Consider the following 20,433-nt stretch of genomic DNA (forward strand, 5'->3'; position numbering starts at 1 on the left):
TATTCCCCCGATTTCAGTACACTGCCTCCTTATCTGCCCTTAGCCATGAGTGGTATCTTTGAATTTGAAGTCTGTATGGTTTCATTTCACCTCAAAACAAATCTCCTGTCTCCTGCTTGGGTGAAGCATCAATCTGCTTCTTACTAACTTTCACAAAAGGTCTTCTTTTCAACCCTGGGCTTCATTCACCCTTCTCCATTATGACACATGGTCATCTCCTATTCTGGAACCTGTCTGGTGTTCTGCAGACTTAACTGGCTTGCTTATTACTGGCATCTGTTGCTCAGCTCTGTGAAAAACTCCATCCAGTTTTCATCTTTCAAAATTTGTTGACACTGCCTGCCCATCTGTTGTCTCCTTGTTTTCGTCACCCTTATGGATTTAATCTTTTGCATTTCCATATTCTCATCTTAGTGGGATTTCAAAGGGAGCAGGAAAAAAGGGTCAGTTTTCTGTGTTTAATTATAAGTCCTTCTATCTTTCTGTACACAGAAATAAGACACTAATAATGCTGGACAAAGCAACCTATTGTCAGAAAAAGAACTAAACCACAAAACAGCTGCTGAATTTCAAACACACAGTTGACAAATTAAGATGCAGAACCGTCTTTGTAAATCAACTTACTTGTGTGGAGCCTGTCAGACCTCTGGAATGACTTCTTCCCCAAGCCTAGCAAGGGATTTTCCACTTGAACTGAACAAGAAAAGCTAGAATTTGAGTTCTGAGGGCTGCTTGACTGGCCATCAGATGGCTTTCCTTCCCACATTGCTAAGAGAAAAAAATATATCAAAGACTGGTGACACTGAGGTTACAGACAGAAATCAATCAAACAATTAAATCATTCAACACTAACTAAATAAAACTGCCTCAAACATGAGGCAGTGTGACCTTGCACATGCGTTTTGAGTCTGCAAATTCAGAGTTAAAAAATAAAATAAACTCCCTTCTGGAAGGAAGCACATTATTTGCTTCTGGTGGTAAATTTCCTTCCTAACTAAAATACAAAGCTCTGCAAGACACAGTTTAAATTTGGCAGGCCCATATAATCAGCTAGCATCAAAATGAACTGTGTAATAAAATACAAAGTCTGTATCTAACCCAGTTTAGAGGAAAAACAAAACCAAATTACAACAAAAATCCAAAGGCCTGTTTTTATATCCAATGGAAATTCAAAGGTAGCCTATATTCTTAGGAAGACATTTTATCATTAAAGGAGAAAATGGGTGAAGTTTGGTCTGAGTGTCTTGGCAATATCAGCTTTTTAAGATCACAGATTAGAAGCTTCCAAATATTATTAGGTTAGACATCTTGGAAGTCAGTCACTGATCTCTTTCTAACATGCAAATCTCATTGATGTATTTTTTCGTAACTGCACAATGATTTTGTGTAAATTTTCCCATTTACCCTGAAAGGATTTATATTGGTGATTTGGCAGTAAAAGACTATGTACATAAATACAGCAATTTAAAAATAAATGATATGGTATCCAAATGTGGAAAAACAACACAAAAATACGGGAAAAAGAACTTCCACTGAAAAGATGCCCAAATCTGCCTACCAGGCCTGGCAGATACAGAGTCACTGGTTGCTTTGACAGTCTTCAGGGAGAGAGGCTGGTTGCAGGAGATGGACATGCTTGGCCTGCATTGCTGTTGCTGCTGCTTCTTCTGCTGTTGCTGTTTTAGAGCCTATAAAAAGAAAACTGGCTATGAGCAACAAAAACAAATCAGTTTTTAGTAATAGCAAAAAGTAAACGACTGCTTTTTAAGTGGTGAGGAGCATGCTGATCATTCAATTTCTTTGAAAGCTATCAAAGTAAACAAAACCTAAATTAAACCAGTTAAACACAAGGCCTGAATGATACTTTAAGAGTCTGAGTATTTTTTTGGCAGTATTACTCCTTTAGATAAATGTGAGAATTAGTCACGAACATTTTTAGAACCTAAAAATCACCAGCAAGCCATGGACTTTCCATATTTGCAGCAGCAAATTAGAGGTTTTCAATCATTTCTGGAAACAAATTCTAAACCCTCCACCAAAAAGATTCCCACTTGCATTAATTCTACGTACAATCCCACTTGCATTAATTCTACGTACAAACGTAAACATTTAGCTTATGTATATTTCAGAGGTGATACATTTGGACAAAAGGTTGTAAATAACTACTTATTCTGATCGACTGTAAGAGCAGTAAGATTTGGCCCAATGACCAAATCCTCTGCAATTTACAGCAATGCAATATACAGAAGGGAATAAAGGTTAGAAACGTTTTGTTTTTTTTAATTTTTTTTAATGTTGGTTTATTTTTGAGAGAGAGAAAGACAGAGTGTGAGCAAGGTAGGGACAGAGAGACGGAGACACAGAATCCAAAGCAGGCTCCAGGCTCCGAGCTGTCAGCACAGAGCTGGACACGGGGCTCGAACCCACAAACTGCGAGATCACAACCTGAGGCGAAGTCAGAGGCTTAACCCACTGAGCCACCCAGGCGACCCTAGAAAATACTACTGGTTCTAAGAACAGTGTGGTTCCTCCTGGCTATTTCAGAATTACTTTTATTTCTATAACGTTTCTAGCTTGTTTCTAGAATACACTACACTCAACTAGTTAAATAATGAATAAAAAGACAGTTAACTTCTCAGATTTTAGTCATGAAAATACATGAAGGCAACTTTTTAACTCAAGGTTAAAAAAAAGAGAAACTAAGAAAGTAAAGATACATTTCAAGAAAAGGCTGGAAATCTATGACCTTACTAAACTGCCAGTTTAAGCATCAACCTTCAGAGCATCATGCAGAAAAGTGTGGAATAACTGGCCGGTTGGTTCCCATTCCCTCCGCACAATATAGTTTTCTCCTTCCGGTTCCACATTTACACTCATCTCTGCTATACGACAACTGATCTTGACTAAGCTGTCAAGGGAAAACAGTAACTGAGTGAGTCAGGTATCTGGCTTACATTCACCTACAACATTACAGCAGGCAAGCAGGCGCATAATGTATAAAAAACATTGGCTCAGGTCATGATCTCATGGTTTCGTGGGTTCAAGCCCCACATGAGCTCCATCCAGGCTGGCAGCCCAGAGCCTGCTTTGGATTCTCTGTGTCCCTCTCTCTCTCTGCCCCTCCCCCCACTCATGCTGTTTCTGTCTCTCTCAAAACAAATAAATAAACTTAAAAAAAAAAGTTGGCATTTTCTGATTAGCTTATCTCTCATTCTCTGCAATCAGAACAGAAAATGTTTATACACTTCCTGGGTGGCAGCCACTAGAGTCTGTTCTGGTCATTCACAATATCTAGATCATTCTAGGTTAGTGCAAAATTTAATACAACCATTTGATCTCATCTATTCCTACTGTCATCATATAAATTCAGACACATGATGGAAACAGAGTAACTTATAGCCTCTCTATTTAGGAAGTGTACTCAGTTCTTTTTCTCCCTCAGTAGTTTACAAACAGTGTTCCTAATTCTATTTTAAAATTAAAAAACGGGGGGTGCCTGAGTGGCTCAGTCGGTTAACTGTCCAACTTTGGCTCAGGTCATGATCTCACGGTATGAGCCCCGAGTCAGGCTGTGTGCCAACAGCTCACAGCCTGGAGCCTGCTTCAGATTTTATGTCTCCCTCTCTCTCTGCCTTTGTCCCCACTCGTGCTCTGTCTGTCTGTCTCTCTCTCAAAAATAAACATAAAAAAAATTAAAAACCAAACAGCAAAAAACAACCCTTCATTGTCATAAAGGATAACTTATGTTGAACTAATTTTTTCCTCATCTAATACCATACAAAACATACACTGAAGGCAAGGCCTTACTTTACATCCCACCAACCTTATTTACATAATTTCCCATACTGGAATTCTTCCAATACGTTTGACCCTTGGGATTATAGGAGTGTAATAATACAGGAGTAGTAAACATGTTGTGGATTATCTAACAAGGTTTAGGAAAATACTTGCCTTTTCCTGTGGAAAAAAGCATCTTATACTTCTTCTTTTCTTTTTTTTTTTGAAATGTTTATTTATTTTTGAGAGAGAGAGAGCGAGTGAGCAGGGGAAGAGCAGAGAGAGGGAGACACAGAATCTGAAGCAGGCTCCAGGCTCCGAGCTATCAGCACAGAGCCCGACCTGGGGCTCGAACCCACACACGGCGAGATCATGACCTGAGCCGGAAGTCAGACGCTCAACTGACTGAGCCACCCAGGCGCCCCATCTAATACTTCTTAAAATCCTCCAAAGTATTTATAAAAATACAAGTGCTATTTTGTATTTTTATACAAAATAAAATATTGTATTTATTATCCAGGCAGAGAGCAATTAATGTTATTGAATTTCTGAAACTCTTAATAAAAAAGCACTTTTGCTTTAAATACTTTAAGATCTACATAATTTTTAAAATTTCAATTATATAGATAATACATGATTATGATCTTTACCATTTAATTCACACATAAAGCTAAACTCCCTTGACCATCACTCAGTCTTGTCCCTAATCTTCAGAGATAACTACAAACATCAATTTATTTTTCCATATTGAGCTTTTTTTTTACATTGACATTATGAGTGTATTTCTACTAAAAATATAATATTGTTTTGCAGATATGTATTTATTTTTTATCAATGGCATCATGCTCTACATGTTGTAATATAACTTCAGCGATTCAACATTATAGTGTGGTGATGCTTCCATGTCTATATATATAAAACAACCATATTACCAACATTTAATCTTGCATAATTGTCCAGCATATAGATATGCCATCATTTACATAAGGAATTCCCTAACTGATATGTATTAGGCTACTTGCAAGTTTTTGCTATTACAAACTTTAACACAAATATTTGTGTGTGTGTGTAATTGATATGTGTATTTATTTGTATTTACCTAACCTAAGTTCCAAAATGTTCAAATGCTTAGTCATGGGATATGTGCTTTTAAAATTTTAATAGACAGGGGCGCCTGGATGGCTCAGTCAGTTAAGCCTCCAACTCTACTGTGGCTCAGGTCATGACCTCATGGCTGCACTGTCAGTGAGGAGCCTGCTTGGGATTCTCTCTCTCCTTCTCTCTCTGCCACTCCCCTGCTCATGCTCTATCTTTCTCTTTCTCAAAATAAAGAAACAAACTTTAAAAATAAAATAAAATTTTAACAGACATCACAAAATTTCTTTCTAAATAATTTATATTCCACTGTCAAACTGCCATTAGACATTTTTCTACATACCTGCCAATGCCTGATATTACAAATTAAGTTCTTGTGTATACCAATCTGAGGATAAAAGTAGTCTGTTAAGGTTCCATTAATTACTAGTGAGTTTGTATTTATAGATCATTTTGCATTTAAAAAATTCAAAGCTAGGTCTTTGAACAGCCCAACAAAATAGATGGATGGCTAAGTAGCACTGGGAAAAAAGATACATGATTAACGAACAACACTGAGGAACAAAAAGGACACATAAAAGAACGCTACACACAACTTTAAACAATTTTCTTTAAAGATTTTATCTATACCCAACATGGGGCTCAAATTTACAATCCCAAGATCAAGAGTCGCATGCTCTACTGACTGAGCCAGCCAACTGCCCCACAGATAAATACGTATTTTTAAAAATCAAGTGCGGGGCGCCTGGGTGGCACAGTCGGTTAAGCGTCCTACTTCAGCCAGGTCACGATCTCGTGGTCCGTGAGTTTGAGCCCCACGTCAGGCTCTGGGCTGATGGCTCAGAGCCTGGAGCCTGTTTCCGATTCTGTGTCTCCCTCTCTCTCTGCCCCTCCCCCGTTCACGCTCTGTCTCTCTCTGTCCCAAAAATAAATAAACGTTGAAAAAAAAAAATTTAAAAAGAATAAACAACAACAACAAAAAAAAATCAAGTGAGGGGACCCTGGCTAGCTCAGTGGACTGCTTGAGCCTCTGACTTTCGATTTTGGCTCAGATCATGATCTCACAGGGATTCTCTCTCTCCGCCCCTTCCCCTGCTCAAGCGCAGGCACCCACATGCTCTTTCTTGCTCTCAAATTAAGCAAACTTAAAAAATAATGAAAAATAAAAATAATATCAAGTAAAATGGACCATTTTTTAAGAGAAATTTCCAAAAAAAACCCTTTTTCTAAAATTAGTTCAAAAAGCAGGAATCAAATGAGACCACTAAAAATAGATGAAACTGAAATGCTAGAACAATTTTAAAAGGTGAGATTTAAAAAATTTCCAAGAGGGGCGCCTGGGTGGCGCAGTCGGTTAAGCGTCCGACTTCAGCCAGGTCACGATCTTGCGGTCCGTGAGTTCGAGCCCCGCGTCGGGCTCTGGGCTGATGGCTCGGAGCCTGGAGCCTGTTTCCGATTCTGTGTCTCCCTCTCTCTCTGCCCCTCCCCCGTTCATGCTCTGTCTCTCTCTGTCCCAAAAATAAAATAAATGTTGAAAAAAAAATTTTAAAAATAAATAAATAAATAAAAAATTTCCAAGAAAAAGATAATTTCTACAATTGTTTTCCAAAAATCTAGAAAAATATAGAGAGCTACCCAACTTATTTTATTATATTAGAACCATCCTGAGTCCAAAACTGTACAAGAAAACAACAAAAATCTTAAAAAAGAAAATTCTATAACGTATTCAAAAACAGGTAACAACATGTAGAGTTTACTCCAGAAAGCTAAGTATATGTTAACATTAGAAAATCTAGCCATGGAATTCTGTGTTTCAATAGATTTAAAGAGAAAAGCTACCTGATCATCTCAATAAATGATGAAGAAAACAAACCTAAAAAATTCAACACCTATTCATAATTTAAAACAAACAGGGGCTCCTGGGTGACTCAGTCAGTTGAGTGTCTCAGGTCATGATCTCACCTTCGTTGGGCTCTGTGCTGACAGCTCAGAGGCTAGAGCCTGCTTCAGATTCTGTGTCTCCTTCTCTCTCTGCCTCTTCCCCACTCACACTGTCTCTCTCAAAAATTAACATTAAAACAAACAAACATGCACACAAACAAAAGCTTCTCAGGAAGTTAGGAACATATGAAGAGCTTTTTTTTTTTTTTTTTTTATTTAAATGTTTATTTATTTATTTGAGAGAGATCCAGGGAGGGGCAGGAAGAGAGAATCCCAAGTAGGCTCTGCACCGTCAGCACAGAGCCCAATGAGGGACTCAATCTCACAAACTGTGAGATCATGACCTGAGCCAAAATCAAGAGTCAGACACTCAACCACTTAGCCTGCAGTGCCCCACAAATGAAGAGCTTTTTAAACGTGATAAAAAGACTATCTACCACAAACCTACAACACAGAGGTACATATATTACTAAATCCAGATTGGGAAACTACATGAAATTTTTCCTTAAAAGGACCTAATGTCCTTTCAAGAAATTGTCAATGACTTCCAGAATCATGCATTTTTAATCAAGAACATAATACTTCTGTTAAACACAGACTAGCATGATTACCTGTTTTAGTGCCTTCTTGCTGTGCTTCTGTGATGGAGAAATGACTTTACCTGCTGGAATGGTAGGTGATGGGCAGCCTGACTGGGGAGAGGATGGTTGTGACAGTCTAGACGATACTAGTTGGGGGGAAATGACAATAAAAAAGGTGGTTATCAGAGATGCTATCAAGCACCATTCCTTCCCCAATCATATGCTGCTACCTGTATTAAGAACTGTGACCAAACACTTTTGGGAAGGATCTTCTTTTTGGAGTTCTACTGCAACAGCCTCCCTTTTCAGTTTATTTCCTCAGAAAGCTCTAGTGAAGGATGATAGGACGGGGAAGGGATGGGTGTTAGTATTCACTACTTTTCATTTTTTTATTTTTCAATAGATTGAAGCAGGAAGAATATAAACCATGAGTCATCAAATTAGATAAAACTGAGAAAAGATTCTAGAGCCTGTTGTACAGTATGTGTGTCTTAAGGTAAATCTGATGACAACATGATACAGTGGAAGGGCCCTGGGCTGACAGAAAGGGTCCAGTTTTCCCTATTTTAAAATGAAGGCAATAAGGCCATTCCACCTCAAAAACTCTAGAACAGCTTTAATTCTTATATTCCTTCATCTCTTAAATCAATAGTTTCAGGCCCACCAGTCAGTGTGAGAGGGTTGTAGGATACCTCTAATGGTAGCAATGGACGTTTGCACAGGGTATAACCCCTCTCTACTCATCACTACTTGTTTTATACCCCATCAGAGCTGAGCCAAACATCAGTCTTATGTGAATGAGGGTTTCCCCTTCAAGAGCCTGTCCTCTCCTAATAAATAGCAATTACAGTTTTAGGTTCCGTAAAGTTCAGCAGTGCATGCAGCTCACGGTGAGAGATAACGAAATTGCTGATTCAGACCCTTTAATAATAAAATAATAATTGCTGCTGCTGGTGATGACTCTGGAATAGTGTTGACAGAGTGCGTGCTTACTGACACCTTCTCCTTTCCATGGCAGCTGGACTATAAAGGCCTGGATAGCAAAATGGCATCCCATTTAGCTATGGCTAAAGAGCTTTAAGATACCATATAAAGTATGTTGGTAGGTAGCTACCTGATATAAAAGTGCAGAAGCATGACTCATTGGAATACACAAGGTTTGGAAAATAGCATTTCCATGGATTCTTAGATGTCCTAACAAAGGAATACACAATAGATAACATTTCAAGAGGACAAGAGCAGATAATACTAAGAAGGTTGACTTGTCAGACTTGGTATTGGCTTTGCATTCCACCCTTATGACAGGGTTTATATATGGGAAAGAACTGACATACAGTAAGTGTGATGCTTAAAAAAGCTCACTGTAATCTATCATACAAGAATAAAATTGGGTAGTTCTTGAGATAACTGAGCAGCAAAAAGAAACCACATCCTCAGTCTACTTATGTGGACCAATTTTAAAAAATAACAGCTTTACTGAGATAAAGCCCCATACTGGTTAGCTGTCACCCCTGTTTCCCCTAACTATGCCTCTAATCCCAGGAGGTCAGTAATCTACTTTCTGTCCCTATGCACTTGCCTATTCTAGACATTCCATATAAATGGAATCAAACAATATGTGCTCTTTCATGACTGTTTTTTTCACTTAGCATGTTTTGAAGTTTCATCCATGTCAGAGCATGGATCAATACTTCCCTTTTATCACCAAATAATATGCCATTGTACACACACACTGCATTTTGTTTATTCATTAGCTGATGATCACTTGGGTCATTTACGTCTTTGGCCATTCTGAACGATGATGTGAAGAACACTCATCAGCACAATTTCATGTTGGACAGATGTTTTCAATTCTCCTGGGTTCATATCTTAAAGTGGAGTTGCTGGGTCTTACAGCAAGTCTATGGTTAACTTTTGAGGAACTGTCAACATGTTTTCCAAAACGGCTATACCATTTTTATAATTCCACAGGAATGTATGAGGGTTCTAATGCTTGTCAACACTTGTTATTGCCTATCTTTTTCATTTGAACCGATGTTTTTAAAGGGACATAATGAAAATAAAGTTAAACACTATTAATATTTGACTATGCTCACTTTCTCGTCAATGGTTTGCAGAAATCTGAAAATACGCATTTCCTTACCTACCTCAAATACTGCCTAAAAATAAACAGAAAACAAAATAATTCCCTTAGAGAATATAAGAATTCCACTTAGCAGCCTGAAAAAGGAACAATAAAAGCTATCCGTATTACCACGGCAAACTGTTTGGACTGTTCCCCCTTAAGGCAAAAGCCCTTTCTAACAAATGAAACCATAAACACGTCTCAAAGCCAGCCAAAATAAATCACAAAAACTTCAGGACCCACCAAGTAAGGAGTATCTCCCAGATTTGACTTATGCCAAGTACTGGTCTCATAACGTCTATGAAACTGTCCTAACTTATATATATTTAAGGCTCAGAACTACAAACAACAAACAAGATTTAAACACATGCTGAGAAACTTCCCTCTCAGATTGCATTTTAGTGGCTACACTGTCTTCACACACAAGTTTATTAATAAGAACCAAAAGTAAGTATCTTGTGTGTATCTAATAGTGTGTTAGGTTCATGTGAACAGGATTTCACTGAACTACCCTTTAAGGTGGGTCCAAGTCCGCTTTCTATTCCCACCCAAACTCCTCCAATTCTCCCCTCAGAGATAACTAAGTAGTGTATTTGGGTTGGCATCCTTGCTGACCTTTTTCTACACAAAGAAAAAATATGAAAAGATTTTTAAGGACATATATTTATGCAAAAATTTAAATATACACATTCTTCTGTATATTGTGAGATTAGCTAAATTTTACATATCAGGAAATGTAATGAGTTTGCCAAAACACTCAGACAGTAAGGGGCATAGCTAAGATCCAAACTGAGCATCGTTTCATTTTTTAATTTTTATTTTTATTTTGAGAGAGAGAAGAAAGTGTGTGTGTGCACAAGCTGGGGAGGGGCAGAGAGAGAGAATCCCAGTGTGTCAGCACAGAGTCCAGTGTGGGGCTCGAACCCACAAACCGTGAGACCATGACATGAGCTGAAACCAAGGGACGCTTCACAGACGGAGCCACCTAGGCGCCCTGCAAACTAGTATTGTTTTCAGAATGAGTGGGTATTTGTTGTGAGCTGAATGGTGGCCACCAAAAAGCTATGTCCTAATCCCCAGAATCTGTGAATGTCACATTATTTGGAAAAAGAGTCTTGGCAGATGGAATTAAGTTAAGGATCTTGAGATGAGATCATCCTGGATTATCTCAGTGTCCTAAATCCAATGACACAGAGGACAGACAGAAAAGAAGGCGATGTGAAGACAGGCAGAGATTGGAGTGATGTGGCCACAAGGCAAGTAAGTCAGCAACCAGTAGAAGCTAAAAAAATACAAAAAACAGAGTTCTCCCCTAGAGCCTCTGTGGGGAGTGCGGCCCTGCTGATACCTGATTTCAGACTTCCGTTCTCCAGAACTGTGAGAAAATAAATGTTTCAAGGCACCTAGTTTGCGCTAATTTGTTATAGCAATCTCAGAAAAGTAACAGTATGTAAAATGATTTTAAAGTGTCATTGTCAATCCATAGATGTTTATATATTTGAGATGTTTAAATCAAAAACAATCATTGCAAATTTGGCACTCAGATTGTCCCCTTTTGAGTTAGTGTGAGAGCCTGTAAGTTGTAAACCATCTTTAGGACATGGCCTCAGCAGTAACCAACTGCTTCTCCTTGGTATCTAACAAGAAAGAGTCCGAGGCAACCTTGCATTTTTTTTTCCCCCAACTTGCATCAGCCACTTCTCCAAGGACCACTGATATCTTTCAAATAGGAAATGGTATTAAAAGACCATGTGCTGCACCGAAGGGGGTAATCACTTGCTACAGGGTTACCACTGGTTCTAGGACTTTAATGGTTAGAACAAGAAAGGTCTTTTTTTTTTTTTAATTTTTTTAATGTTTGTTTATTTTTGATAGAGACAGAGTACAAGTGGAGGAGGGGCAGAGAGAGAGGGAGACAGAGAATCTGAAGCAGGCCCCAGGCTCTGAGCTGGCAGCACAAAGCCCACAGGGCTTAAACTCAGGAGCCATGAGATCATGACCTGAGCCGAAGTTGGTCACTTAACCAACTGAGCCACCCAAGCGCCCCGAAAGTCTTTTTTTTTTAGAAGGAGAAAAATTCATGCACAGATAACAAATTTTAATTTTATATTACAGGACTGTCACTTAACTTTTCTGATTTTATAGTTCTATCACTTCCCTTCTTCCCTGATAACCCTGGTTCCTAATAACATTACTGTTATTATTAATGTTTTTCTAATATACATCTAGTTGCAAAGAAACTGTACCAATATAATTACTGAAAACAAGACTACTCAAATATAGTTTAAGATGTCTTTGTGTCTGGACTCCTACACCTAAGATAGATCCCAAACAACTTACCTATGTCATTATGCCAGAAATTTGACATATACTTCAGTTTGCTTTGTTTCATATTTCTAGAAAGTACACTTTAAAAACTTGTTTTAATTATGTAAAGCAATAAAACAAGTTACTTCCATATAAGCCTAGCTCCCTCCCCTATCTACACTACTTTATTACTTCTCTTCCCTTTTAGGAAATGGTTTGTATTAACTATCCTTCCATTTTTGTTTGCTTGTATTTTTGTTTTGGCGAAAACATAGTGTATATATTTTAATACTTTCACTCTTTTTTTTTTTTTTTAAGCAAAAACAAATCTGCACTGTAAGCTGTTCAAAATCTTGATTTTTTTTTTTTTAACTTAACTAATATATCCTGTGGAACATTCTAGAAGAGAATACAGAGATCTTCCACATTCCTTTTTTAATAGCTACACCGAATTCCACTGTACAGATGTACCATAATTTCTTCAACCAGACTTTGCTGAGTATGTCCATTCTTTGTCTTTTGCTCTTATTACTACAATGTCTTAATCAGTGGTTCTTTAAGGTATTGTACCAAGAAAAACACCATCAGTAGCAAAAAATCTGTTGTAAATGCCAATTACTAGATCCCAGTCTAGATCTACTGAATCAGAAACTTGGAAGGTAGGGCCCAGGAATCTGTGTCATAATAAAATCTATGTGATTGAGAAGCATTAGTCTTAAGCTATGCTATTTTGTATTGTCGACAGTGTCTGAGGATTGATTCTTAGAGGTGGGTTTGCTAAGTCAACAGATAAAAATATATGCTTCCAGAAACAACACTTTAAAAAGTTTTATTACTCTCAGGTTTTAAAAGGAGCTCACCCATGTTTTCTCTTTTTAGTACTTGGTTTCATGTTTTACATTGTATCTCTTGTTTGTTTGAAATTTATCATGGAGTATGGTGTGAAAATGAATCCATTTTCGTCGTTTTGGAAAATACAGCTCTAAATTCCCTTCTCTATCAGACTTTATCTCCACGGATTCTTCTGTCAGATTCATAATTGTATGTGTCATCTACACACAGAAGCAGCTTTCCCCTTTTTTTGTTGCTCACTGTTCCAATGGCTTTCTCTTGCTTACTTGTGTTGGAATATAAGAACTGAGATACTGGGCACCTTGTTCTTGACTTGTTCTAACCTACGGGCAAGCCACTGGTGTTTCCCCATTAAGATGCTGGTTTTTTTGACTAAGTTATTATGTTAAAATAGTATCCACCAATTCTCAATTTTATTGAGTACTGAATTTACACAAAGGCCTTTTCAGCAAGTACAGAGATAAGATTTTCCATATTAGCTGTATTAATATGATAAAGTATAGTGGATTTCCCAGTAATGAATCATACTTACAACCTAAAACCCCATTTTTTAAGGATATATAATTTTTTTAAGTTTATTTATTTACTTTGAGAGACAGAGCATGCGCACACAGCCAGCGTGTGTGTGCAGGATTTGAACCCACACATCATGAGACCACAACCCGAGCCAAAACCAAGAGTCAACGCTTAACTGACTGAGCCACGCTGGCGCCCCAGGATATATAATTTTTTTAACATATGGCTGGATTTTGTATGTTAACCTTTAAGATCTTCCCTCAACGTTCACAAGACAGCTTTGTACTTTGTGGAAAGTTTTAAAATTTTACTTCGAAAAAGAATCTGGACGACCTTTTTTCCTGCACTGGAATAGTTTTAAAAACACTGGGATTGTTTGATCTTTAAACATAGTCTGTGAACAATGAATTTCTGTTTAAGTATGTGTTCTTTTGAAGGGGAGCTCTTCTATATCCCTCTTTGCATGAAACTTTATTGTTTAGATTTTCTATCTCTACTGGGTTCAATTTTTATGCATCCTGTTTTCCTACAAAATCATCTCACTTCATCTGAGTTCTTAAAGCTTGTGAAAAAGTCTTGTGGTTTAAAATTTTTATTTTGGTATTTCCTTCAATCTGAATTTGTATATGTATATCTTTTCTCTTTTTAAAGGTCAGTGAAGCTGGTCTCTTTTATTCATTTATTTTGAAACTGTTTCTATCATTGTCCCCCTCTCAAATTCAGTAATTTCCATTTTAATTCTTTTGTTCAGCTTTTTATTGCTTTACTTTGTTCTTTTTTTTTTTTTCTAGCTTTCTTGGTTGTATGTATATTATTTTTATTTATTGATAAAAGGTATTCAATGCCCTGATTTGTTTCCTGGTAACTACTTTGGCTGTAACTCACCCAGATGGCCCTACATTAACTGATTTCTGAATGTTAAACCAGCCTTGCACACTTAGGATAAATCCTATCTGGTGGTGATGTATAATTCCTTTTATAAATCATTGGATTCAATTTGCTAAATATTCTGTTGACGATTTTTGCATCCATGTTCATTAGAGACATTGGTCTGTAGTTTTCTTCTCATGTCTAGTTTTGGTATTAGTGTAATGCTGGACTCACAGAATGAGTTAGGAAGTATTCCCCCTGCCTCTATCCTCTGCAAGAGATCATACAGAATTGGTATAATTTCTTCCTTAAATGTTTGGTAGAATTCATTAGGGAATCAAAGTGAGCCTGGTCTTTTTTGTTCTGGAAGGTAAGTAATTACTGACTCAATTTCTTCAACAGGCACAGGCCTGTTCAGACAGTCTATTTCTTCTTGTGGGAGTTTTGACAGATTGTGTCTTTCAAGGAACTGATCGATTTCATCTAGGTTATCAAATCTGTGGGCACAAAACTGTTCAGAGTAAAAACAAGAAAAACTGTTCATAGTATTCCTTTATTATCCTTTTAAGTCCATGGGATCTTTAATGATGGCCTCTCATGTCTGATATTCATAATTAGCTTTCTTAGCTTTATTGATCTTTTCAAAGAATCAGCTCTTGGTTTCATTGATTCTTTTCTACTAATATTCTGCTTTCAATTTCATTGATTTCTGCTCTAATTCTTAGTATTTCTTTTCTTCTGCTTAGATTTAATTTAGATTTTATTTGCTCTTCTTTTTCTGCACTCTTAAAGTAGAGGCACAGATTACTAATGTGAGATCTTTCTTCTTTTCTAAACTAAATTTCCCTCTAACCCCTGCTTTCTTCACTGCATACCATGACTTTTGATACATTGTGTTTTCATTCTCATTCAGTTCAAAACATTAAAAAATTTCTCTTTTCTTCTTTGACCCATGTGTTATTCAAAAATGTGTTGTTTCTGTTTCTTTTTCTTTTTTCTTAAAAGTTTTTGTATTTATTTAAGTAATCTCTATATCCCACTGGGGCTCAAACTCACAACCCTGAGGATCAAGAGTTGCATGCTCCTCCAACTGGGCCAGCCAGGTGTCCCTCTATTACTGACTCTTAGTTTAATTTCACTGCGGTCCGAGAGCAGACGTTATATCATTCCCATTCCTTTACATCTGTTAAGACGTGTTTTATGGACCAGAAGAAACTATCTTCGTGTCAGTGGGAGAGTCAATCTTCTTAGGGATGTACTGGATGATATTAAAATTAAGAAACTGTATTCATCAAAATAAAGTTTTCAGAAAATAAAAAAGGCCACAAAGGAGAAGTTACTTATAAGATATACATTCAATTAGGTAATATGTGAAGAACTAAGGAAAAGATGACCCATGAAAAATTGAAAACACTGGAAAAGGCATTGCACAAAGGAGGCCATCCAAATGATTACTAATGAAAAGGAGTCCAATTCTGTTGGCCATGATGAAAATAGAATTTAAAACCATAAGGGACACTATTACACAGTAACCAAAGTCTAAAATGTAAAAGACTGACCGTTGGTGAGCATGTGAAATATTAGTTGAACTCTCATACATTACTGGTATGGCTATAAATTGGTACAAGCACTTTGGAAAACTGTCTGGTAATACACACTACACTTAACTCTGCTCCCAAGTATATACCAAAAGAAATGGGGGGGGGGGGGGGAGACATACACAAAAGCATTCACAATAAAGTTAATAAAATAGGCAAAAACTAGAAATAACCTGATGTTCATCAATGGTAGAATCGATAAATAAATTGAGGTACTGGGAAATATTTATAAAATAGAATACTCTTCAGTTTTAAGAATCTGATGAATAGGGGCACCTGGGTGGCTAAGTCGGTTAAGCGTCTGACTCGATATCAGCTCAGATCATCTCACAGTTCATGAGATCGAGCTCCATGTTGGGCTCTGTGCTGATAGCAAGGAGCCTGCTTGGGATTCTCTCTCTCCCTCTCTCTCTCTCTCTCTGTCCCTACTCCCCCCCCCCCAAAATAAGTAAACATGAAAGAGAAAAAAATTTTAATGAAAATATTTAAAAATAAAAAAAATTTTTTTAAGGAATATGAATAAGATACACAAGAATTTGGATGAAATCTTACAAGAGCACAGAGAGGGCCACTGGGGTGCTGACGCTATTTTGTTCTTTGATCTGGATACTGGTTCATGGTGCTGTCCCATTTGTGAAAATTCAACAAGCTGTACACTTACAATATCTGCACTTTTTTGGATATATATAATCAAAAATTTTAAAACAGGTAAAACTAATCTATACTGACACAAGGGGCAGAAGTTTTTGCGCAGTGGCTAGAGATGGCATAATGTCTCTGCAGTGCTAGTGAAGGATCATTATAGTTAATTATTTACTTATGGAGGTGCAGTTATTTTCCACTCTCATTTCAAAACAAGGGCTTGTTAAAGAAATACAGCATCCCCAACAGTTTCTAAGGTTGACAAATCATTTAAACCACTGCTGTTTAAATGTGGTCCAGCTAAACCATTGCCGTTCAAATACAGGTCTGCTACAAGAGAAATAACAACAGTGAGAATACGCATTTAGACACTTTCATAGAAATCTGACACTGCTGAGCCATTTTTTATGTATTTTACGTAAGTATCAGTGCACAAAGGATAGAGGAGGGGGGAGAGAATGGTCCTTTGTGATGAAAAGTTTGAGAATAAACCAGCTAGCTGAGGAGGGGAGGATGCAGGGTAGGGGGTGTACACGAAGGGCTTGGGAATAGTGCCCACAGTCACAAAATAAGGAACCAAGATTTCCTAGGGCTATATCCTACAAGATGAACATATTAAGAATAAGACACTGTTTGAAAAATAAACATTAAGGCTGCATTTTAACTTCATCAAGTCCCTGCTTATAATCTTTTTAAAAAAACGAATTACATTTATTTCTTGGTAGATAGTATGTGAGCTTGCACATACGATTTTTCAGTTCACAAACCAAGCAGTGGGAAAGCAAACCTCTGTTATGTTTTTTGCCTTCTCTCCATTCCAACGTTTTCCGGGTTTCATAGATCCCTACTGATTAAGTGCTGGGACACCAGCGCGTTGGCCCAAAGGTCCCACAAGGCCTGAGACATGTTTATAATCCTAATCTTACAAAGTGGCACTTGGAGAAAAATAATCCCTCACACTTCTGTACTACCAGTTATACTTTTAACTTCAAATAAAACCAACTAACGTCACCAATTAATCTCATCCTGAATTAAGGAAATCTACTCAAAACAAATGATTTTCAACAGTAAAATGGAAATAAATTCTTTTAACCTATATACCAGTGAACAGAAATGAATTGAACTAACGTAAATGTAAAGGCCGCTTTTAGGAAACGGACTTGAGCAATGAACGCAGAGCAAGGCAACCCCTTGGCTGAATACAGACATCAGGCAACCCATCTCCAAATCTCCACAGGCAGTAACTGACCAAGGGGTACTTACAACCAGGCACAGTTACCAAAAAAGGGAAAATTCCATACATCCCCCTACCTCCTCACCTTCCCCCCTTTAAAAACAGCCCCCAACCACTGCCTCAAGTCAGACAGCCTCTCCTCTAGGGTCCTGCCTGCTGCTCCCTTGCAGTGTGTTCAATAAACTCCTATCGCCTAGGTTCTGCCTCAGGTGAATTCTTTCAATGCCTATTGCCCCACATTTGGAGGACCCCATCCAATAGGAAGAGACATCACAATAAACACTAGTAAGTAGAAAAAACAAATCAAAGCTAGTACATTTAACTAACTGCGATTTAAATAAAAACTTGAAAGAAAAAAATAATAAAACAGAAAAACTAAGTGGCACCTGGGTGGCTCAGTTGGTTAAGTGTCCAACTCTTTCTTGTCTTCAGATCAAGTCACAGTTCGTGGGATTGACCCGCAACTGGGCTCTGGCACTGTCAGCAAGGAGCTTGGGATTCTCTCTCCCCTCTCGCTCTCTGCCCCTCTCTCTCGCTCACACGCATGTTCATGCATGTGCACGCACTCTCTTTCTCTCGTTCAAAAACAAACTTTATTAAAAACAGAAATAAAAAAAATTTTTAAAAAGCTAGTATATTAACTCAGATCTTAAATGGACAAAAGGATGAGACCAACAGCAAATGGACGATAAACAAAAATTTTGTTCCTCTTGGTATGTGGCTACAAACATTTGAAAGAGTCAGCAGGGTTGTTATTCTCTGATCCAGAATACCACATTTCTTAATCCTCCTAGTAAATTACTTTATGGGGCGCGCTGGTTGCTCAATCAGTTAAGCGTCGGGCTTCAGCTCAGGTCATGATCTTGTTTCGCAGGTTGGAACACTGCATCAGGCTCTCTGTTGTCAGCACAGAACCTTCTTCTGATCCTCTGGCCCCCTCTCTCTGCCCCTCCCTGCTTGTACTCTCTCTCAAAAGTAACATTAAAAAACATTACTTTAGGGGCACCTGGGTGGCTCAGTCGGTTAGGCGGCCGACTTCAGCTCAGGTCATGATCTCGTGGTCCGTGAGTTCGAGCCCCGCGTCGAGCTCTGTGCTGACAGCTCAGAGCCTGGAGCCTGTTTCAGATTCTGTGTCTCCCTCTCTCTGACCCTCCCTGTTCATGCTCTGTCTCTGCCTGTCTCAAAAATAAATAAAAACGTTAAAAAAAAATTAAAAAAAAAAACATTACTTTATGCACACCAATACCCTATAAATAATGGAGACTAGCACTAAATATTAAGTCTGATCCCTACTTCTTTCCCGTACTTTCTTTCCACAAATCCCCTTTTCCACCCAAACTTTACTTCATCATATGGCTTCCTGAAAACACTGTACACATGCTGCTACTTTCTTGCCTTTATATATGTTTTTTTTTTTTTTTTTCATAATATATCCTGTATTCCTCAGGGGTTATACCCCCAATGGAAGGAAGTATATTATTCTCGGGGTGCCTGGGTGGCTCAGCAGGTTAAGCATCCGACTCTTGGTTTCAGCTTAAGTCATGATCTCATGGTTTGTGACTCTGAGCCCCTGGTTGGGCTCTGCACTTACAGCTGCAGAGACTGCTTGGGATTCTCTCTCTTCCTCTCTCTCTCTCTGACCCTCTCCTGCTCATGCTCTCTCTCTCTGTCTCAAAATAGACATTAAAAAAATTATCCTATAGCTTACACAAGCTGTAGTAACCCAGGTAAAGTTAACTATTCCCTTCTCTAATGCTGCCATAACATGACACATATAAACACTTGTTACTTATTAAACTAATTTGCTAATTGCTTCTTTTTCTATCCTTCTAGCTATGGATAGGGCCCACACCTTATTCAAATTGGTTTCCCAAATATCTGGCAAATAATACATATGTATTGGAGAATGAGTGAGTGTGGCAAGCATTTTAAATAGAGATAATTCTTTCGTTTTATAAATCAACTAATGGCCTAAAGAATACTTCCCAAGTATATCCTGACCTATTGGTACTTCAATGTGGACTGCTCAACAGCTTAAAAGCACTTGTATTTAGAGAACATATTCAGTATCTGATTAGAAACAAAAATGTTTGCTTTCATATAAACACATAGATACAATATTAACAAATTCTGATAAAAAGATCAGCAGTTACTTACTATTTGATTTTTAAAACCCAGCAAACTAGTAGAGAAATGAGTTTTTAAGCTTAAGATTGTTTTCAGAAAACTATTTAAAATAAATTTCAGAACTTGAGGCTCATTAAAGCCAGTTTTACATAGTTTACTCAAGTAGTTTCAGATTGTTGGATAACTGGCACTACCCACTGAGTACGTGTTCAGAAAGTACTACTTTTCAGATATATTACACCACTGAGAATTTTCCATTTCAATGGATGATTATACTGAACAAGATCAAAAGGATACAGACTATCCATGCTAGATGCCTCTGAATTAGAGGCCTTAGCAAATAGACCCTGACTACTTTCTTTTTTCCTGAAGATATTTGATGGGTCCCTCTGAAGCATCAGAAATATTATCAGAGAGGTGCCTGGGTGGCTCAGTCATTAATCATCCAACTTCAGTTCAGGTCATGATCTCATGGTTCATGGGTTTGAGCCCCGTGTCAGGCTCCGTGCTGACAGCTCAGAGCCTGGAGCCTGCTTCAGATTCTGTGTTTCCTTCTCTCTCTGCCCCTCCCCCACTTATGCTCTGTCTCTGTCTGTCAAAAATAAATACATGACAAAAAAAAAATTTTTTTTTAAGAAATACTATCAGAAATAATGAAGCAGTAACATTACAAGTGAAGCTTAGCTTCCTACAATTGAAGGATTAACAGCTGAAAGACTGATAACAACTGAAGTATCCAAACTGTTTTAATTTTCATCAACAGTAATC

General features: G+C 37.8%; 1 protein-coding gene across 2 annotated transcripts in view; it reads right to left on the reverse strand.

Annotated features, from left to right (window-relative positions):
- ASXL2 (ASXL transcriptional regulator 2) overlaps window positions 1–20,433 on the reverse strand; it is a 134,384-nt gene that overhangs the window by 28,730 nt on the left and 85,221 nt on the right. For both annotated transcript variants that reach the window (XM_086700170.1, XM_086700171.1), the window contains 3 exons: window positions 7,425–7,540; window positions 1,559–1,688; window positions 625–768 (listed from right to left, as the gene is read on the reverse strand). In XM_086700170.1, the coding sequence (XP_086556296.1) occupies window positions 625–768; window positions 1,559–1,688; window positions 7,425–7,540 (390 nt within the window). The remainder of the gene's footprint in view (window positions 1–624; window positions 769–1,558; window positions 1,689–7,424; window positions 7,541–20,433) is intronic.

This window comes from Puma concolor, chromosome A3, assembly GCF_028749965.1.
Source record: "Puma concolor isolate L17-30 chromosome A3, mPumCon1.1.hap2, whole genome shotgun sequence".
In the NCBI taxonomy this organism is placed as follows: domain Eukaryota; kingdom Metazoa; phylum Chordata; class Mammalia; order Carnivora; family Felidae; genus Puma; species Puma concolor.